Source organism: Thermobia domestica, chromosome 5, assembly GCF_964235325.1.
Source record: "Thermobia domestica chromosome 5, izTheDome1.hap1.1, whole genome shotgun sequence".
In the NCBI taxonomy this organism is placed as follows: Eukaryota; Metazoa; Arthropoda; class Insecta; order Zygentoma; family Lepismatidae; genus Thermobia; species Thermobia domestica.
The window spans coordinates 32,308,636-32,329,614 of NC_137458.1; the positions used below are offsets into that span (position 1 = coordinate 32,308,636).

Consider the following 20,979-nt stretch of genomic DNA (forward strand, 5'->3'; position numbering starts at 1 on the left):
TGAAAGTACACACAATATAATGGTTTTCTATTTAAAATACGTGAAGGATAACACTCCATGTAAAATGATATCAGAAACCCTTACTCAAGTTTTTGGTTATAGCTTAGATAACACTCATTGATAATTCCAACGTATGCAACTGAACTGTTTCGAAGAATTACTTTTGAAAATATGAATGTGAACATAAGACATTAAGCTAAATTTTCAGAAGTGAGATGTTAATACAGTCTTATATATTAACCAATAATCCCTTGTTTTGAGATAGATATAAATTCCTAAACAAACGTATGATTTGCCAGTATACATTTGGTAACAGTACAGTGTGTATTTTACGGTTAGAAGTATGGTGTTACTCTTAGAAGTAAGTACGTTACTGCTAGAAGGGAGACAACATATATAAAATCCGTAATATAATAGTGTATTTTTACACGTACAGTGTAAAAATAAGTAAATAAACAAATAAACCTTTCACTCAGAATAACAATAATGTTGATTATTATTGCCAACAAATCACGTAAATGTCATAGAACGTAATTTCCTGAAATATCTCGGAAAGAACGTACAATAATTTTGTTGACACAGAAATCCTTATACACGCCATATTTTAAGTTTAATGCCACCTAACAATTTATATCTGTCTCTTCTTTGCACAATATTATAGTTTAATAAAGAACAAGTTTGTTTTGAGTTAATCAAAAGTTTGGGCTATATTTCACCAATATTATTGAGTATTGTCATAGCCATAGTCATAATGAAAAACATATAGATAATATTCTCCGGTATCAGTTTCATCTTAGTAGACAATGTAGCTATCTAGCAGCATCAATTTTAAATTTACAAAAAACTTATTAGTCTCTAAAACAATTGATGAGGATTTGGTTTGGTTCCTCTCAATGGAGTACTTTGTATTTTGAAAGATGTGTCTCTCAACTTGATACATTTTTTCATTTCCCTGCAATAACATTTTTTTGGGGAAGGGGGGTTAGTAAATCTTCTCGGGTTATCAGCCAGGTGAATGCATTCACATCCGGCGTTTCGAATGCAGTTCAAGGATTCTAATGAAGATGAATGCAAAGTCTACATTCGAAATGTCGGATGTCGATACATTCACCCGGCTGATAACTCGAGAAGACAGTAAAATCATCGTCGCCAGGAAAAATCTTATTTCTTCTTTATTGTGGGGATTATTTAATTTATTAAAGCAATGTCGAGTCAACGAAGTTTTGAAAGGAAACTAGCGAACCAATGCGTTGACATGAAACAGTGTTGTTAGAATGTATGATCCTGGTAACTTAGTACTAAAAATATATCTATCGACCGAAAGAATAAAAGTTCAATTTCATGTTAGTTTAACAAAAATATTTCACTTTTTACACACATATAAATGTAATTCGGAACGTAATTTCCATACGGCCATTGATTAAACGATCCGGTACAGATAAATTGAAAGAAAATGAAATCTTTCAATTAAACGTACCACGATTATGACGTTTAGGCCAAAGAAGGCGATGATTAAAGCAAGTGAATGATGATGGAAGAATTGGTGGAATGAGAATGTGGAAGGAAACGGGAGTACCCCGAGAAATCCCACGGATACGATGTTGTCGACTACAATCTTACTTGGCCTGGGTCCGAACCAGGGACCCCAAACACCGGAGGTAAGCACTGAGCCAGGTATAGATATATTATTTACATATTGAAAGGAGAAGTATTCCCATTTTCCAACACAGTCGCCATGTAAATTCAATCACTTATCATAGAGTATCCTCAACTTACAAAATTCTTTTTGCATAAAACTCGGCCACTTGGGAATTCTACCAATCTGTCCCAGCATTTTGACGATCCTTGTGGTTAGCGAATTATTGTGCGCCAAACTGCTACTTCTTGTGAGTGTTGTATACATATTAAAATCAGTAAGAGCATAGTCCATGCTATACAAGGAATGAACATTTTTTTCTTTACAAATCATCACCAAGAATAGAAAGAATGCTATACCTCGGTTTATCAAGAATGTCCGTTCTTGTTTCTTTGACAAATCTGATCCAATGCGTTTTGGTCTTTATTTACCATCACACACTTTAGTATCTACTGATTACATTACAGTAAGAGGAACCAACACAGATTTACATGACAACGTCGGGAATAACATAATGGGGCTTAAACATCATAACCGCACTGCATCTAAAGGAAGGCTAGGGGGCCTGCCCCCCTAAACTTTTCATGACCCCTCGAGACCTGAGTACAAAATGCTATTATTAGTACAAAAATCACAATTTAAATATTTGTAAAATAATTTCTAATGACTTGGCCCCCTATCTTATTAATGCCCCCCCCCCCAAACCTCTGTGGTTGGTTCCGGGCCTGATTATAACGAATATCTTTGTCAACACATTATACTTCTTAGTCTATGTTTAATCTGATTCAACGAAACAGAATATTATCATACTTTCCTTTTTTCTAAGGCTTGTGTAAATTAATGAACATTTTCCGTCCAACTGAATTATACAAAAAATAGTACATACAACGGCCGTTCAATACGTCCTCAGAAAATCCGAAATACGATAGTTGTAGTGTGAAAACAGATTTACTTTTATTAAGCGCCATTCTTCGCTAGACTATTGTTAAAGTTCTAGCTATATCGATCACGTGGCTTCACTGTCATAGTGGATTGAAGAAAGAAACTTGTGATTATTTAGTAAAATGGAAAGAAATAAGTTTCGTGCGATTATTAAATAGGTGTATTTAAAAGGTTTAACACCTGGAGAGATCAAAGTCAAGTAGAATGAAGTTCATGACTCATCTGCTCCTGTGTTTGCGACTGTTTAAAAATAGGTAAATGAGTTTAAATGTGGCCTTACATCCACAAACGATAAACATCGCTCGGAAAGTCCAGTGGAAGTAACTTCTCCGAAATGACTGACAAAAATCCACGATATGATTTTGATCGATTGACGAATCAAAGTGTGCAAAATAGTTGAGGCCACAGGTATATTATAAACAACCGCGTTTTCAAATTTTCACAAAAAAATTGGGTTTGAAAATAATGTCGACACGATGGGTGCCGCGTTTGCTCTTAGTAGAGAATAAACGCAATCGTGTAAAGGATTCAGAGGCTAGTGTGACGCATTTTTGCCGCAATTCCACTACGTTTTACGTCGATACATAACAGTGGATGAGAGATGGATACTATACACTCCAGAGAAAAGGAATAGTTGAAGCAGTGGGTTTTAAATGGCTCTCTAGCTCCTAAAAAGCCAAAGACCGTGAAACCGGCAGACAAGGTGATGGCCACAGTTTTTGGGGTGCATGCACAAACATCTATACCGAATACTTGGGAAAAGGACAAACGATAAAAGGAGAGTATTATGCGTCGTTATTTCACAGTTGAGAGACAAAATCAAGAAGAAACCTCCTCATTTGGCAAAGAAAAAAATATCCTCCATCGAGACGAGTTTTGATGGCGAAAATTATTGAATTAAAATTCGAATTATTACAACATTAACCTTATTCACCAGATGTGTCCCGCAAACGTCCTTACCTCCAAACTTGAAAAATGACTCGATTAATAACGATTCAAGTCGAACGAGGAGGTCATCGCTCATGCAGATGCCTGTTTTCAGTGTCTTCAAAAATTCTATATTTTGGACGGCTTAAAAAATTGGAGAAACGTTGGAAAAATGTGTCTAGCTAAAAGGAGATTATGTTGAAAAACATTAAAAAATCTATCCAAAATGATACTTTAAAACAATTTTCTGAGCAATTACTGAACGACCTTCGTACCTCCAACACTCCCAAGATGAGAGAAGTTGCAACGATCAATATAAGTTGATTGTTCTAATAATTAATGTATTATCTCATGCAAATGCGCAAGTGATAGGAACTGCGCAGTCAGTAAACGTTAATGAACTTCCTTGGTAAGGAGATTGGAATGAATGCAAGCAGTAACATACCTGCTTTACGAAAACCCAGATATTTTAGTACAATAAAATATTTAGACAAGATAAGATTAATACCTAAGAAAACGAATGTTAACTAAAGGTATCTAATAGATTATATTTGTGGCTTAAGTACTTCAAAATCGCAATTCAAGTGGATTTGAGTATTGTGACAATAGTTATAATAATACAAATACAAAATATTTTGATAATCAGAGTGGAAATAAATATATTAATTGAGACCAATTTAATTCAAAAATTTCTTTTGAACATTGTACAACAGTATGGTCACAATTGCGACTACCTAATTCAAACTTACGTGTTTCTAAGACTATTCAAGGTCATTCATTATAAGGTGATCAGTATTTTCCAATTAATATTTTAGCTAAGAATGATTCAACATTCAATCCCTTCTTCTCCGGAGCTCACTATTTATAGAAGATAACCGATTTAGAATTTTTTTTAATATCGGTGTCACTGGTTACGTGGAGCTTATTCTATTCCATTTTTCCTAGTATTGTGTTCCACAATTGTGTAGTGGAAATGGAAAAGGCTGAAAGTGCCAAAAAATGAAAAATCGATTTTTTGCATGGAATGTGTTGTAAACGACATCGCCAATAACCTAGAGAAGGTCCAAAGTGCCAGAAAAATTCCTACTAGTTTCTAGAGCACTCGCAAGGAGGATAAAGTACAGTTTTAGGAAGTTTTTATTGAATACTGGAAATTTTACTTTGTGGCACTTTCATTCAGCCTTTTCCATTTCCATTACACAATTGGTTGTAAATGATTATATTGGTCTCAAAATTTAATGTATTGACACTTACCTCTGAAGTAAAAATCAACAACAAACAGTTGCGTAATTCAAAACCGTTATTTAGTGTATGAGACCTTAGAACACAAATCTATTCACCTCTAGTTAATTTCATGTTGTTTTTTCAACCGGTAACCATGATCAAAATTATGTAGATGAAGCTCTTTTACACAGTCTTAACTTCTGTGTGTCAAGTTAGTTTTATTGAAATCACTTATGAAAATAAAAGGAAAGTTTAAAGTTTTGTGGTTGTGTCCTTTAACTTAAAATGAGATTAATAAAAGTGGTGAATTTTGAAATTAAACTCTTTTGTTGGAAGAGACGAATCTTCCCTGGCGACATGATTCATGTTAGTTTTCTACACCTATCAGACAAGTAAAATTACTGTATTAACTTCCCACGTTTCGAATTCCGATATTGCATTCATCTTCAAAGATTATTACAAAGAGATCAGAGATATGTTGATCCATGTATAGTAGCTATTTAATAATTTTTTGCTGTTTTTCAACTGGAAAATGGAACACAGAACCACATGTACCAAAAGTATATGCCCTAGCAACTAGGAAAGCAGGGAGGACTAAAAATACTCGTATATTAGATTCTGATTCTGATCTTAATCTGATTATTTTGACCTGAGGGACCTAATAAATTTTTTTCGTCTGCTAAACGATGGCAATCACTAGGGCTTACTCATTCAAAATTCAAAGAGAATGAGTTGTTCAATAGGAAGTTATTCCAGCATATCACATTTATTGTTAAAAGTCAACGACTCAGGACGTCTGTTACAGTGTTCCACACTTTAAAAATACAATTCGTTCTGATTGTTCGGTCTTTACGTGATATTTGATGTGAAGAGAGGCGTTTTCGTAAAGAAATATTTACTATAAGCAGACATTTAAGTGGATATTTGGGTGATGTGATGGTAAAACTTAATAACCGTCTACCTACTCGTTCCTCTGTTTAAAAAGGGGAAAGGTGGTTTTCACCTTATTCGTTTCATACTAACTTAATACCATTCAGGCAGAAAGCAATTATAGCTTGAAGTTTCAAAGTCTAGATTACACGTAGAATGCCTTGAAACCTCCCAGGTATGTTCTCCAAACTTCTGCCTAGTGGATAAAGTTGAATGGGGTCTAGTGTTGTCAGCCAGGTATGAAACACCCTTTCTGTTCTGACTGTTTCTTTTGCATTGTTAGTATAGTCAAGCTGGTTGTCGACAGTACAGGGCCGAGTTTATTTTTCTGCCTGGTAGCTATAGTTCGTCCTTGCATGATGACTTTCCGATCCCACGAATTTCACAGCATGACTTTCCTGGACGTTTGTATGGGCTTTGCTACAGAGCCTTCATGGCCATCATCATGTGAGCTGCACATCTACGCCACATGACCGAACTGTGAATGCACCATACACCTTACTAGTCCCGAAATTTCCTAGAAAACACCTACATCGGGCAATTCAGGAAAAACTCCCTGAACGTCTACACAATGCAGTCATCTTTCATTACAACGCGACAGCCCGTAAGACAGCATAATCTTCTGGCACGATGCAGAATTTTCTCGCACGATGCGGATGTGAAATATTCGAATAACCATCATATTGACCACTCTTACTACTATGCGATTTCGACCTCATACCAAAACTGAAGAACCCATTGTTTGTAACACGATTTCAACAAGGAAAGTATTGCCTCGCCAGTGAGCCGTGAATCCAGAAAGTTCACTCATAGTAAGACCACAGGTATTTGGTACCTTTCACATCATTGGCAATGTATGATGGATTCTCTCAAAGGCTACACAAAGATGCCACTAATACATCTTTCTGGTATTTATATATAATTATAAATTTTCTTGTAATAGTTTGTAACGTTGCAATTTGAAGTAAAACACGTATCAAAGGAACCATTTGTTGTACTTATTTGCTCTCGTGTTATCTCCTGATGGGGAAGTGTATGTTCATTCAACTCCGTACATGTAACGTTTACATATGTACGTACAAACCTTCCATTTGCATATATTAATATCTCTTGCTTTGTTTCCATTTTCGTATAAAAAGGAAAATAGTTGTCATCACTTTTGCAGTAATCCTCGTATGTTATGATTTTACATGTTATATGGATTCCAGAATTCTGACGGAAATACGATACGTTCTCTGAATATACCACATATTTGACACCTGAAGAATATGTGTAGGGCCGGCCTTAAGCCGATTGGACCGATTGCTCCCAAACGGGCCCCGCGCTAATGCCGTCTGTTCTACTCCCAAGTTCCGTTTTAATAGCATATTAGGTTCCAGAGCAAACAACTGTGTTGTGGTCCCTATAACTAAATTTTACTCTTAATACATGTAATTAATCATGCCATTCTCTTCGCGGGGCCCCCGGCCAAGTGGCTATGATGGCCCTGCTACTCTCGGTTGTCGAGTGCACACAACAACATATTGCAATACAGGTACATCCATGAACTCCACAAGGGAGGGTGTGGCCTCTCCCTAACAAGTAAATGAATAGTTTGTATTAAGTTTCTGGGCATATGCAAATATTTTCTTAATTTTATACAGCAGTAGCTTTTTTTACGTTCACAACTTCTGTTGCAAAAATAGATATTATGTCCAGGGAGTATACTCTGCACACTCCTAACACTCGCCTAAATTTCCTTACTCACACCTCTGGGCGTTGAAATATTGTTTTGTGTGAGTTTGTGTAAAATTGCATATCATTATTCTAGATGCACACTCTCTTATATTTTTTACCCCACCTAAGTAAAAGTTCCTGGCGTTCTTACTGATTATGTCATGTGATACTACCGTGAATACCAGATAGTATCAAATAAATCAGCCTCAGTGCCATTTCTTTGCTTATCCTTTCTCTTATTATAACTATATTAAAAATACAAAACCAGAGGATATAAGCGGATAGCGTACGAGTCTTTGGCATGGGAGACCCGGGTTCGATTCCCAGCGAGAACTCGTGTAGTTCAGATTCCACGTTAATCAGCAGGTCCACGTCTCATATACCCTCGCTGCTCGACGGGACGTTAAAATCAAATCAAATCAAATCAAAACCAGTTGTCCTGTCCTGCGAAAAATCTCGTTGATATATTTTTATAAATCAAGTCAAGAAAACCGAGTGCATACTAGTGCGTACTGAATAGGTGGCTGCTTATGAAGGTTTGTCTTCTAACTCGAATAATCCAATGGAAAATATGTCATCCATCTTCCGTCAGTTTCTTAATATTTGTGATCGTCTCATGACCATTTCATTTTGTCTGCAGTCGATAAACATTTCAAGCAGATTATACCTTTCATAAGTAGTACCTACGATGTTCTCACTAGCGTGCATTAGGCTTTCCTCACTGAAATTCTTTTCAAAAAGATACGGTTGTTAAGGAATCTTTGAACTAACTAATTCATATCAATGTGTATTTCATTATGTCTTGCAAACATAAACTTATGGAAACGTAGACTTCACTATCGTATTTCTTGTAAAATTCTAGCCCAATTTTATACATTAAATGACCCATTTCCCATTTTAAAAAGTCGAGCGAGATACAAGACGGCCGACTTAAAGGTGGCGGCTATGATAGGCATACCCTCAAATAGATGTCTACTTCCTCCCGGTGTTGGTTAATGTGCTTTTGTTTTTCATCCCTTTACCCGTTTTACAAATAAAATGACATTTTCAAACTTGAAGCACATTGTTATGGGTTATTCTGATCAATCAGGTTTTGGTCACTGCGGCCGTTCTTATGGATGGAGGCATTTTAAATTTTGCTTACGCTCATTTCTTGATATTCCACACTTCGCCAAGTTTGGTAAAGAAATTAGATTTCGTCGTCGATAGGTTTACTGGTAACAGAAGAACACTATGAAATACTTGTACAGAACCTTCTTGAAAAATTACGAGGCACAAGGGTGAAATATGCATTTTAAAATTCATTCTCTGCCTCCATTTCCAATTGAGTTATTTCTCCTAAAAATTAGCTGTTATAAGCAATGAACAAGGTGAGCGTTTTCACCAGAACATTTTGCAGATGGAAAAAGCGTTATAAAGGGGAATGGAACCCGTCCATGATGAGAGATTACTGTTAATTCTTCCTGAAAGAGGACTCCACGACTTAGAAAACGGAAAATGTTTCGAAACTGTCTTTGCCGTTAATCATTTTTCTTAATCAAGCTTATACGTAAACATGAAATGTGTTCCGGGGGTAAACTGACAAACTTATCATATTTGTTCAGACCTTCAACACGAGAAAAATGTTTTTCTGTGACTTTGCTCGGGAACGCTTAATTACGGAGAAAGGGCTTATTAATAGTAATTATTGGAATATATCATTCCTCCGTAATTAAGCGTTTTCGATCAAAGTTGCAGACTTTTTCTTGTATTGAGGTTCTGAACACATATGAGAAGTTTGCCAGCTTTTCTCCGAACACTCTATATATGAATTCGTAATAACGATATACATGTAAGTTTGTAAATGATGTATTTGCATTGTTTAGTATTACATACATGTATTTCTTTCATTAAAACCTAGAATTTATCCTCAAAAACACATTTTATTTTATATCTCAAATTACATTTACTCCTGAAATCATTTTCATAGCAGAAAATTTGAGGGTGTTGCGGAAAAAACTGACTGCATTTTCATTGTCAGGACGTTTGATTTAGTCTATTAATTTTCAAGCATTACTTAATCGGTCATTTTGATTGCCATACATTCTGACTGCAAAATCTCTATTAATCTTTTCAAATGAAATGAAAATGAAAATGATATATTTTTTATTTGACGTCCCAGGATTTGTTCCTAGGAGATGGATGATTAATGAAAGGGAGTGATTATGATATTAAATTTTGTGCGCTCTCCCACCGGGAATGTACTCGAGACTATATCCACCGCGCTAACCACTAAACCATCACTCAGAGCGCAATCTCTCTCTCTCTCTCTCTCTCTCTCTCTCTCTATATATATATATATATATATATATATATATATATATATATATATATATATATATATATATATATATATATATATATATATATATATATAACGATTTGGGTTCCTGTCACCACGGCATGGCGCGTCCTCAGGTTGCGGATCGAGGAGAAGGCCTCTAGATATAGAGGTTAGCTGCGAATATACTGAATAAGCAGTCGCGGACAGACGACTAGGAGTGGTCCTCCAGCTTGGGGATTTGGGTAAGGCTAACACCCTCATCCTGTAAAAAAAAGGTACTTGTTCAGAAACATTCACAAAAGCCTCGGACAAGGACTGATAACTTGGCACGACATCAGCAAAAGAAAATGGACATGAGATTTGGAACATGGAATATTAGAAGTCTTTATAGGGCAGGCGCGTTAAAATCTGTAACGAATGAGTTAGAGAAATACAGGATGGACTTAGTAGGAGTTAGGTGGGAAGGAAATGGATCTGAGAATTCCGGAAATTTTACGTTCTTTTACGGGGAAGGAAATAAAAATCACCAGTTAGGAACAGGGTTTTTCGTTCACAAACGAATATTACCAGCAATTAAACGGGTTGAATTTGTTACTGACAGACTTTCTTTTATTACTCTTAAGGGACGGTGGTGTGATATTATTGTTTTAAATGTACATGCTCCAACTGAAGATAAGGGTGACGATATAAAAGATAGTTTTTACGAAGAAGTGGAACGGATATTTGACCAACTCCCGCGATACCATATGAAGATTCTATTAGGGGATTTCAATGCGAAGGTAGGACGAGAGGATATTTTCAAACCGATTATAGGGAACGAAAGTTTGCATAAGGAAAGTAATGATAACGGTGTTAGACTCATGAACTTTGCAACATCCAAAAACCTAATCGTGAAGAGTACAAAATTCCCACATCGCGACGTTCATAAATACACTTGGACATCACCAGACGGGAAAACACATAATCAAATTGATCACGTTTTAGTAGATAGAAGAAGACAATCTAGCATAATTGACGTCCGGTCGTTTAGAGGGGCTGATTGTGACACTGATCACTACCTGGTAGTAGCGATAATACGGGAGAGATTATCGTTGAATAAAGGTAATATTCAATGTCCGAAAACGGAGAGATTTAATTTAAAGAAATTAGAAGAGAGGCAGGTAAGAGAGGAATACCAGATTGAAGTTTCGAATAGATTCGCGGTTTTAGAAGACTCGGAATGCACTAGTGTTGAGGATACTTGGATTGAAATTAGAGATAGTATTAAAAATTCAGCAATAGAAAAATTGGGACACGCGGAAATACGTAGGAACAAACCATGGTTCGACCAAGAATGCATTAAACTAGCAGAGAAGAGAAAACAGGCAAAATTACGGTGGCTACAAAATCCGAATGAAACAACTACACAAAATTTCGCAGATATCAGGCGGGAAAATTCCAAAACTTTTAGAACAAAGAAACGGGATTTTTTGAAAGCTAAAATTAAGGAACTTGAAGATAATAGTAAAAATAAAAATATTCGGGACATGTATAAGGGGATCAGCGAATTTAAGAAAGGCTATCAACCTCGTGCTTATATATTAAAGAAATCTGACGGAACAGTTCTCACCGATACGGATAGCCTCTTAAATAGATGGAAAGATTTCTTTGACGATTTGCTGAACACGCAGCCAAAAACTAATGTGCGTGGAGAAAAGGAGATACACACCGCAGAACCGTATATTCCAGAACCCAATCGAATAGAAGTGGAAGCCGCTATAAAGAAATTGAAGAAACACAAATCTCCGGGTGTAGATGAAATTCCGGCTGAGTTAATTTTAGCTGGAGGCGAAAAATTGTGGAACAAGATACACAAACTCATTCTCCTTATCTGGAACAAGGAAGAATTGCCACAAGAGTGGAAAGAATCAATCATTGTTCCAATTCACAAGAAAGGCGACAAAACTGACTGTAATAATTATCGAGGCATTTCTCTTCTGTCAACATCCTATAAAATCCTTTCAAATATTCTGTTAGCAAGACTGACCCCATACGCAGATGAAATTATTGGAGATTATCAGTGCGGATTTAGACGAAATCGATCAACTATCGACCAAATATTTACCATTCGCCAAATACTCGAAAAGAAGTGGGAATACAATACACCGGTACATCAACTATTTATTGATTTTAGAAAGGCTTACGACTCGGTTAGGAGAGAAACATTATACAACGTTCTTACAGAACTTGGAATACCGAGAAAGCTAATTAGATTAATTAAGATATGTTTAAGTGAATCCCAAAGTAAAGTCTACGAAAATTTTTGTCTACGAGCTTCCACGTCGAAAATGGCCTGAAACAAGGAGATGCGTTGTCGCCATTATTATTTAACTTTGTGCTGGAATACGCCATAAGGAAAATCAAAGATAGCAACCAGGGCCTAGAGTTGAACGGCATTCACCAGGTTATGGCATATGCTGATGATGTAAATTTAATAGGGGATGATAGGAGAACAGTAGAAATAAATGCAGAGATCTTATTAAACGCTTGCAGGGACATGGGTTTAGAAGTAAATGCAGAGAAAACTAAATACATGGAAGTGCGTCGGGACCGTAATACGGCAAATTGTGGAGGCGTTAAAATATTAAATAATGCTTTTGATAAAGTAGATACTTTCAAATATTTAGGATCAATATTAACAGACGAAAATCATATTCACGAAGAAATTAAATGTCGACTAAAAGCAGGGAATTCGTGTTACTATTCGGTTCAAAATCTCTTGTCATTTCGAATTCTGTCGAGGAATTTGAAGCTTAAAATATACAAAACGATAATCATGCCTTTCGTTCTGTATGGCTGCGAAAAATAGTCACTTACTCTGAGGGAAGAACATAGACTGAAAGTTTTTGAGAACAAGATGCTGAGACGAATATTCGGACCTAAGAGGAACGGGAATGGGGAATGGCGGAAACTTCATAACGAGGAGCTACATAATTTATATGGTTTACCCAACATTGTTAGGGTCGTCAATTCTAGGAGGCTTAGGTGGGCGGGTCATGTAGCTAGAATGAAAGAACGTAGAAACGGCAATTAGGAAGACCTAGGCGCAGATGGGAGGACAATATTAAGATGGATCTCGCAGAGATTGGAATACAAAGTAGAAACTGGATGCAGTTAGCTAAGGATAGAAGTCAGTGGAGAGCTTTTGTGAACGCAGCATTGTACACTCGGCATCAAAAAAATTGCGACATCTAACGCCGTGCAGCTAGGCCACCCAATATACACATTCTTATCCCATAATCGTGTCTGGTTAAAACATCCGCTCTCACTCCTTCTTTCCTCTCTCCCATACTAAAATCAGCAAAACAGATTAGTGCAATTCTTATTTCAAAATATACATATATTAGTATGCACAAAATGAAACAATCAAACCGAGACGAAAAAAGATTCATAAGACAATGTAGGGAGAGACTTAAACACACACAGAATGAACAGTTGAAAGCGATGTATGCCTGCTAGACAGACATACAGAACTGAGATAGAGAGAGGAAAGGGGAGAGAAGAAGAAGAAGAAAACTGAAGACAGATAAAAATAAGGAATTTAAAAGTATTTTTAAAAAACAACCTAACATTATAAAGTTCCGTTTCCAGAAATCCAACAGGAATACAGAAGTAAGTTTCGATTATATATTTCTTCAGGACTATTCGAATACATAGAAAATACAGGAAACAATCATTAAGCCACTTTTAAAATGAATACCAAACTTGGAGGTCAAATTAAATACTCAATTTCCTGTGAAATTGTAGAGCTCTGAAACATATAGAATAATGTCAGTAGTTTAACACACGTGATTTGTTTCACGTGTTTCGGTAGCAAATTTGGTTGTGTTCATTGAACGTACTGATACGAAATACATTATAATAAACCCAGTAATACCTCCATTCCGGACTACTAATACAAACTCAACAAAAATAAAAAAGGAAAAGAAGAAGGAAACAAAGAAAAGAATAAATGAATGAGTGCTATTTTACTGCTAAATTTCTATTAGAAAGAGTCAATATTAGAAGTCCAAACTGTATCATAATGAAAAGTTACAAATTTTCAAAACAAAAATTGGATGTTCTTTATAAACGTAACTGACCTTGTTTGTTTCACATTGAAAACGTGAATAAAATACATTGAATTATAGGATGGAAACGAACTTTGTGTCCAACTAATATAAATAAAATCTTCTCTTGAATCAGCAGAAAAGGGACCATGTTCTAGTCATCTGTGAAGATTTATCTGTTCTGAATATCCACTCTCGATTTCACCTATCGTGAATATAACTTTCTATTTCGAACAGATAGAATGAACGCGCCAGAGCTTAAGTGGGCCATTGCATCAGTTGGGTGATGTGGATTGGTTATGAACCGACACTGCGTTGAAGATTCGAACCCGTACTGACCCAGTGATTCGATTGAGACACTGTAACGTGGAGGACAAAGAACAGATTTACGAGAGGGAGAAGCAATAAGAGAGAGAGAGAAGTAATAAATATGACACGAAGATAAAGATGACTAGACACAGAGAGAAAGACGAATTTATAAATGAACACTACTTATCATTATACTGTATGACAAAGAACGCATACACTCTTTACTCATATTCTCATAAGTGATGCTTTGTAAGTTCTCCAACGGCAGATGAAATCTCTGTTTGTAGCCATTATTTTATGAGAAAAAGAATTTACTTAATGGGGAATCGAACCGAGATCTTCCAGTTGCAAGTCCAGCACGCTACCGCTACTCCATAGATTACTGTACCCAAAACACCTTTAACAAATGGTTTAGTGTTTCTTTCTAAGACCAATAATATGAAAAGTGGATACTTCAGATCATTGAATAGGTTCGATCCGTCCTAGTAATTCCTGTAAATGTTGTTTGCTCATCCCCAACCAGCATTCGTAAATTGCCTCCATCGCGGTGCAGGTGTGTGCTTCCTCTTTCTTAACGATTCCTCATTTAGTATGAAAAGTCAATCTTCGATTCCTCACGATCGCTTTGTGAAAAAAACAGAGGTTGACCTGAAGAAGGTTTGAACCTATGTTTGCCTAGCTGCACTACTCACGAGTCCCGCACGTTACCCCTACACTATCTTGGCAGCTCAAAACATAAGCCAAATATTACTAAGTTCGCCGTGATGTTTGGAACGAACAAGTTTCTTCCTGTAATGCTATTTACACCACAGTACACGCCGAAATTAATTTATTCGATGACCTGGAGACAAGATAGTGCCCACTAATAAATTAAATAACATACAATCGAGGAAAAATTTCAGAAATAATAACAAGTTACGCATTAATTTACCAGTGCACATTCAAAAGTACGCTCATAATAATAATAATAATAATAATAATAATAATAATAATAATAATAATAATAATAATAATAATAATAATAACAAGATATTTTAACTTTCATTGCATAAGATGTCACCTCAACGAGCAATAATATTAATATCCTACTATATTTTCGTCGCCACGCACAAGCAAGTCACACAACGTCCATCTCGCGGACGATCTTTTGGGATTAGGCTCCTGTCTCATTTCCTTTTCCGTTTCTATAAAAGCCACACACATTGTGTTTATCCACCATAAAGTTATATGGCACGAGGAGCGATCTATCTTACGTATACATAAAAGTCGGGAACAGTACTACAAGTATTATTGTCGAATAAGCTTGCGCACAGCGTTACACAAAATATTTACTTACGTCTTGCTGCACGTGGACACGGGTTTGAGTCCGTTGAAGACTATTCACCGCATTAGTTCTTAACCCACTTTAGCCCAAATTGCAAGCCCCGTCGTTAGGAGCCTAGATGTTCGTTTCAGTCTTTCGTAGCAATTGTTTAGTACTGGTAATAGTGCTTGTTTAGGTGTATTGTTTTCACTTTGTTCTTCGTTTTAAAAATATATCCAAATAAATGTCATCATAATTCCTCTTATTTCGAATGTAAAGATGAAAATTTGAACGTTCCGACATAGCTGCAAAAAATAAAGAAGTGGCAGCGTTGGGTTTCGAACCCATACTCATAGACACCAAAACTACAGCTAACAAGTGCCTGAAACCCCGTGACCATGATGGTTTGTCTTAGAAAGATTTAATTTATTCATGTTCTGTACCACCTCATTATAGCAAGCTTGTGCGGATTATTTTCGTTCCTTATTCTAGAGAAGTGGTAAATGTGGAGATAAGTTTGATGCTAGAGGACTTCAGTCAGTAAGCTTGTTCTTCAGAAAATATAGGAGAAGGTACACTTTCGCAGAAAAGAGACATATGAGGTCAAATCCAATCCTAAGGTACCCTTTTTGAGTAGGAATCAATTCAATGCGCCTGCGTTGTTTTCACAACGTCACAAGCGACTGCATATTATCGTTAGCTGATAATATGCATTGTGGTGTGCTGGGACTCTGGGAGCATGGCGCGTCATTACGACAGTGCAGTTAAACAGGGTGTTATAGCTCTCATTCAACATGCAAACATGAGTGTTACTGATGCAGGTCTGGAATATGGCGTCGATCGTGCTACTGCGTACAGATGGTGGAAACGTCATCAAGAAAGTGGAAATGTAGCCCGAAAACCTGGATCTGGCCGGTCCCGAGTTTCTTCTGCAGTTCAAGATCACTCTCTAACTGAAAAATGCCGTCGGCATCCTTTCATGTCTGCACGACAACTAAAAGAGGCATCGGGGTTTCCAGGTGATGTAAACACCGTTCGGCGCCGCCTCAGAAATGCAAATCTGAGGTCGTTCCGGGCTGCAAGGAAAGAACAACTGTCAGATAGCCACATGGTCGATCGACGGGCGTTTGCAGAAGAAAATATCGGTCGTATGTGGGACAGCGTTGTCTTTACAGACGAGAAAGTTTTTTCTACTGCAAACGATGGTCCTCGGCGTGTCTATCGTCCACCTGGAACACGATATGAACCACGATACATGACCCGTTCACGTCAAATCGGACATGCTACCATTCATTGTTGGGGTTGGATATGTAAAAATGCCGGTGGTGGTGGTATCTACCGCATTACTGGTCGACTTAATGGTCAGAAATATGTGGAACTTTTGGAGGATGCGCTTCCTGAGATACGAGCTCGATTAACTGACGAAATCGTACACTTACAACAGGATCATAGCTCTGTACACGATTCCAATCTTGTTCAGGCATATCTACAACGGGATCCACATATCGAACTAGTCGATTGGGTTCCTCGCGCAGCGGATTTGAATCCAATAAAAACGTTTGGAGTACCGTTGTAAGAGAACTTCAAGAAAATTGGCCGCAGAATCCACCACGCACTGGAGATGAATTATGGGAGCTGGTTCAACATACATGGACGGACTGTACACGGCGAAACTATATTGCTCGCCTGGTTGATTCCATCCCAAACCGACTGCAAGCAGTTATAGAAGTTAATGGCGATTACACTCGCTATTAAATAAACATACCTCCCAACAATTCACCTATAACAGCTACCTAATTCATCTAGCGCATTTGAATATTGTATTTTGGCAAAACATGGTCTATGGCCTATAATGTATCTAACTCCATGTATATTGCTACTAAAGACTTATTTCAATGTTCTCTTTAGTCGAGTGAAAAAACAAAAATAACAAATAAAAATAATATAAAAATAGAAAGCAAAAATAAAAATAATTAAAATAAAAACAAAAATAATAAAAATAACAATGATTGTTTTATATAATTATTTTATATAATTTTTCATGCATTGCGGAAAATAGAGTTTTATATAAAAAAAACATTGGCCCAGATAAGAATCGAGCTCTCAACTCTACGATTTGAAACCCAACGGCTTAACACTTAGCTAACACAAGCACTTCTCGGAGCATGCTTCTAGCGATGTATAAAGGCTTTCAAGATAACTATGGCATTCATATCCACTGCAAACGCTGTTTTTGTTCTACTGTGACTTTTGTTTTAGTACTCAGCAGAGAATTATGTCTATGTCTTAACTTTGAGCATTGTTTTACATATGGAAAGATTCCTTTACGTATCTCAATGCTCCATTACGTGTAGAGAGCTAAATGACAAACAAGCATTTGCTGACATTAATACAAGATTTCGAAATATTGTATCATTAAGTATTTCAATCAATGTAATTTTTTATCTACACTTTGCAACAAGTCTTATATTTTTGAAAGAAAAAATGACATCTGCAAAATTTTTCCCGATTGCAAAGGTTGGCTTCGAGGTTCGAACCTGCTGGTTTACTTTTTTCCGAAGATACCTGAAGTTGAAAGCAATAAAGAGTGCGGCCAAGCTTTATGAACAAGGTGTACTTTTTTTCATGTCGAATTATGCAATGAATATATTTCGGCTCTTGTATTAACAAATCGAATTTAGCGTTAGTATTTTCACATTGAGGTGAGATCATTCATTGTCTTTTATATTAACGTAAACCAGCCTGAACGAAGCGAGCTCAATAACAAATAGAAAAGTTAAACCACAAATAAATTTTTAATATACTTTGTGCATTATGATAAATTGAACGCAACACAAATTGTAACGTTTGGAAATTTGCATTGTAATCATGACAAATGATCATTTGCAGGAACTTTAAACATACAACTATAAAGAAAGTTCCCCAGAACCTGTATAATGCAATGTTTTATTTATTATTTTTATTATTTTTGTTTTTTATTTTTATTAATTTTGTCTTTTATTTTTATTATTTTTATTTTTGCTTTCTATTTTTATATTATCTTTATTTGTTATTTTTGTTTTTTCACTCGACTAAAGAGAACATTGAAATAAGTCTTTAGTAGCAATATACATGGAGTTAGATACATTATAGGCCATAGACCATGTTTTGCCAAAATACAATATTCAAATGCGCTAGATGAATTAGGTAGCTGTTATAGGTGAATTGTTGGGAGGTATGTTTATTTAATAGCGAGTGTAATCGCCATTAACTTCTATAACTGCTTGCAGTCGGTTTGGGATGGAATCAACCAGGCGAGCAATATAGTTTCGCCGTGTACAGTCCGTCCATGTATATTGAACCAGCTCCCATAATTCATCTCCAGTGCGTGGTGGATTCTGCGGCCAATTTTCTTGAAGTTCTCTTACAACGGTACTCCAAACGTTTTTATTGGATTCAAATCCGCTGCGCGAGGTACCCAATCGACTAGTTCGATATGTGGATCCCGTTGTAGATATGCCTGAACAAGATTGGAATCGTGTACAGAGCTATGATCCTGTTGTAAGTGTACGATTTCGTCAGCTAATCGAGCTCGTATCTCAGGAAGCGCATCCTCCAAAAGTTCCACATATTTCTGACCATTAAGTCGACCATAATAGAATGGAAATTCAAACCTACGGATTTCATAGTATTTTGCAATATAAAAAATAATTACTTACCCCTGCTTCTGCAGCACTCAAGGAACTTGCTCGGCATTGCTTTATAAGTTGAACTATTTCCAAATCGGTTCCTGGCTTTTTAGTTGGAGGACTTGTTGCATTTGATGTATGTTCTGAACTTGAGGGTACGGTTATTTTACCAGTTGTCGATTTTGTTTTATCTTCTGAACTTGTGCCTGTGGTTATTTTACCAGTTGTCGATTTTGTTTTATCTTCTGAACTTGTGCCTGTGGTTATTTTACCAGTTGTCGATTTTGTTTTATCTTCTGAACTTGTGCCTGTGCTTATTTTACCAGTTGTCGATTTTGTTTTATCTTCTGAACTTGTGCCTGTGCTTATTTTACCAGTTGTCGATTTTGTTTTATCTTCTGAACTTGTGCCTGTGGTTATTTTACCAGTTGTCGATTTTGTTTTATCTTCTGAACTTGTGCCTGTGGTTATTTTACCAGTTGTCGATTTTGTTTCATCTTTGGAACTTGAGGATGCGGTTATTTCATCAGTTGGTGAAATTGGTTTATCTTCTGAACCTGAGGATGTGGTTATTAGATCAGTTGGCGAAATTGGTTCAACTTCTGAACTTGTAACGATGGGTTCAATTTCTGTCGATTCTCCTGTAAAATAAACATAGAATTGACAACTAAGTACAGCATTTCGATAATAATAATAATAATAATAATAATAATAATAATAATAATAATAATAATAATAATAATAATAACCATTAAATGATATGTACATCATCAACACAATATTACATCTGAACTGTTTACATAACTTTCATTCAAACATATCCATGCAAGTACGTCTTTGCTATCTATTTTAGTCGCATAATAACACTGTCATAACTCAGAATAGGTTTTAACTTACTATCAGTTTTATTGCATAATAACTTTAAGTTAAAATATTTAAAATATAAGCTATAACGTATAAGCAAATATTATATATATATCAGGGGTGTAAGTTAGTATATTTAACCAAGGTGCAATCGGTTGAACCTTGAAAGGCAATCAATTTGGTGAAAATAAAAAATATATATTTTCTTTTTAAAATTTTATCTTTGAGTTACGGCTGTATTATTCTAGGCTTGAAATATAATTATTATTCCATAAAACATCACAGAAACTCAAGAAACATCAGCTACGTAAAAAAATCGAATAGGATCAAATAATAAATTTCATTTTGAACACAAGGACAACAACATACTATTGACCAAACAGATAATAGAAAAATATGACATGTAAACTTCCCAACATTCTTTCCGGAACTACCACAAATTGAGTTTTTTTTTTTCAGTTTCTTAATATCTCCTCCAACGTCAACACTTAGTATTCTAACCATTAATTCAGACCGATTTTCTTGTCAATTTCCTCGATTATGTCATTCGATATTTACGGGCGTCATTAAACTCCACAATTGCGAAGGATATCGTAGGAAAAAAAACTATGACGGAAAGGATGTCCAAGTGGCAGTGCAGATTTAAGTACCTGTTAGAGTAGTAGAAATGCATCAGATAGCAAGAACACTTCTGGCGTGATTCGAAGACGGTCTTCAAGGTCGAAAAAGCCTCGGAATAAGTGAGGATATTAGGGATGGTTTTCCTGAGAGAGAGAGATGTAAGATGGTTTATCTTTTAAAACAGTTATGTAATGTATTGACATTCTAGGATCATGTTAAAATAGAATATCCAGCTTTTAGAAATTCCAAGACAAAGCGAACTGAAAGTAAGAATTAGTAACTCTGTTGGAAAAATTCTGATGACTCCTTACTTTACAAGCTACTGCAATCTAACGTTTGTTAAGAGCATCACTCTGGATGGTCCCCATATAAAGGGCTCTCTCATGTTAGAAGCTGGATGGTCGTCGTTAAGTGGTTACCTAAAGTTA

The 20,979-nt window shown here is 36.1% G+C and overlaps 1 protein-coding gene across 1 annotated transcript in view; it reads right to left on the bottom strand.

Annotated features, from left to right (window-relative positions):
• LOC145685836 (uncharacterized) overlaps nucleotides 1–20,979 on the bottom strand; it is a 74,899-nt gene that overhangs the window by 26,218 nt on the left and 27,702 nt on the right. Inside the window, exon 2 of the mRNA XM_081758432.1 lies at nucleotides 19,097–19,707. Coding sequence (XP_081614558.1) covers nucleotides 19,097–19,707 — 611 coding nt within the window. The remainder of the gene's footprint in view (nucleotides 1–19,096; nucleotides 19,708–20,979) is intronic.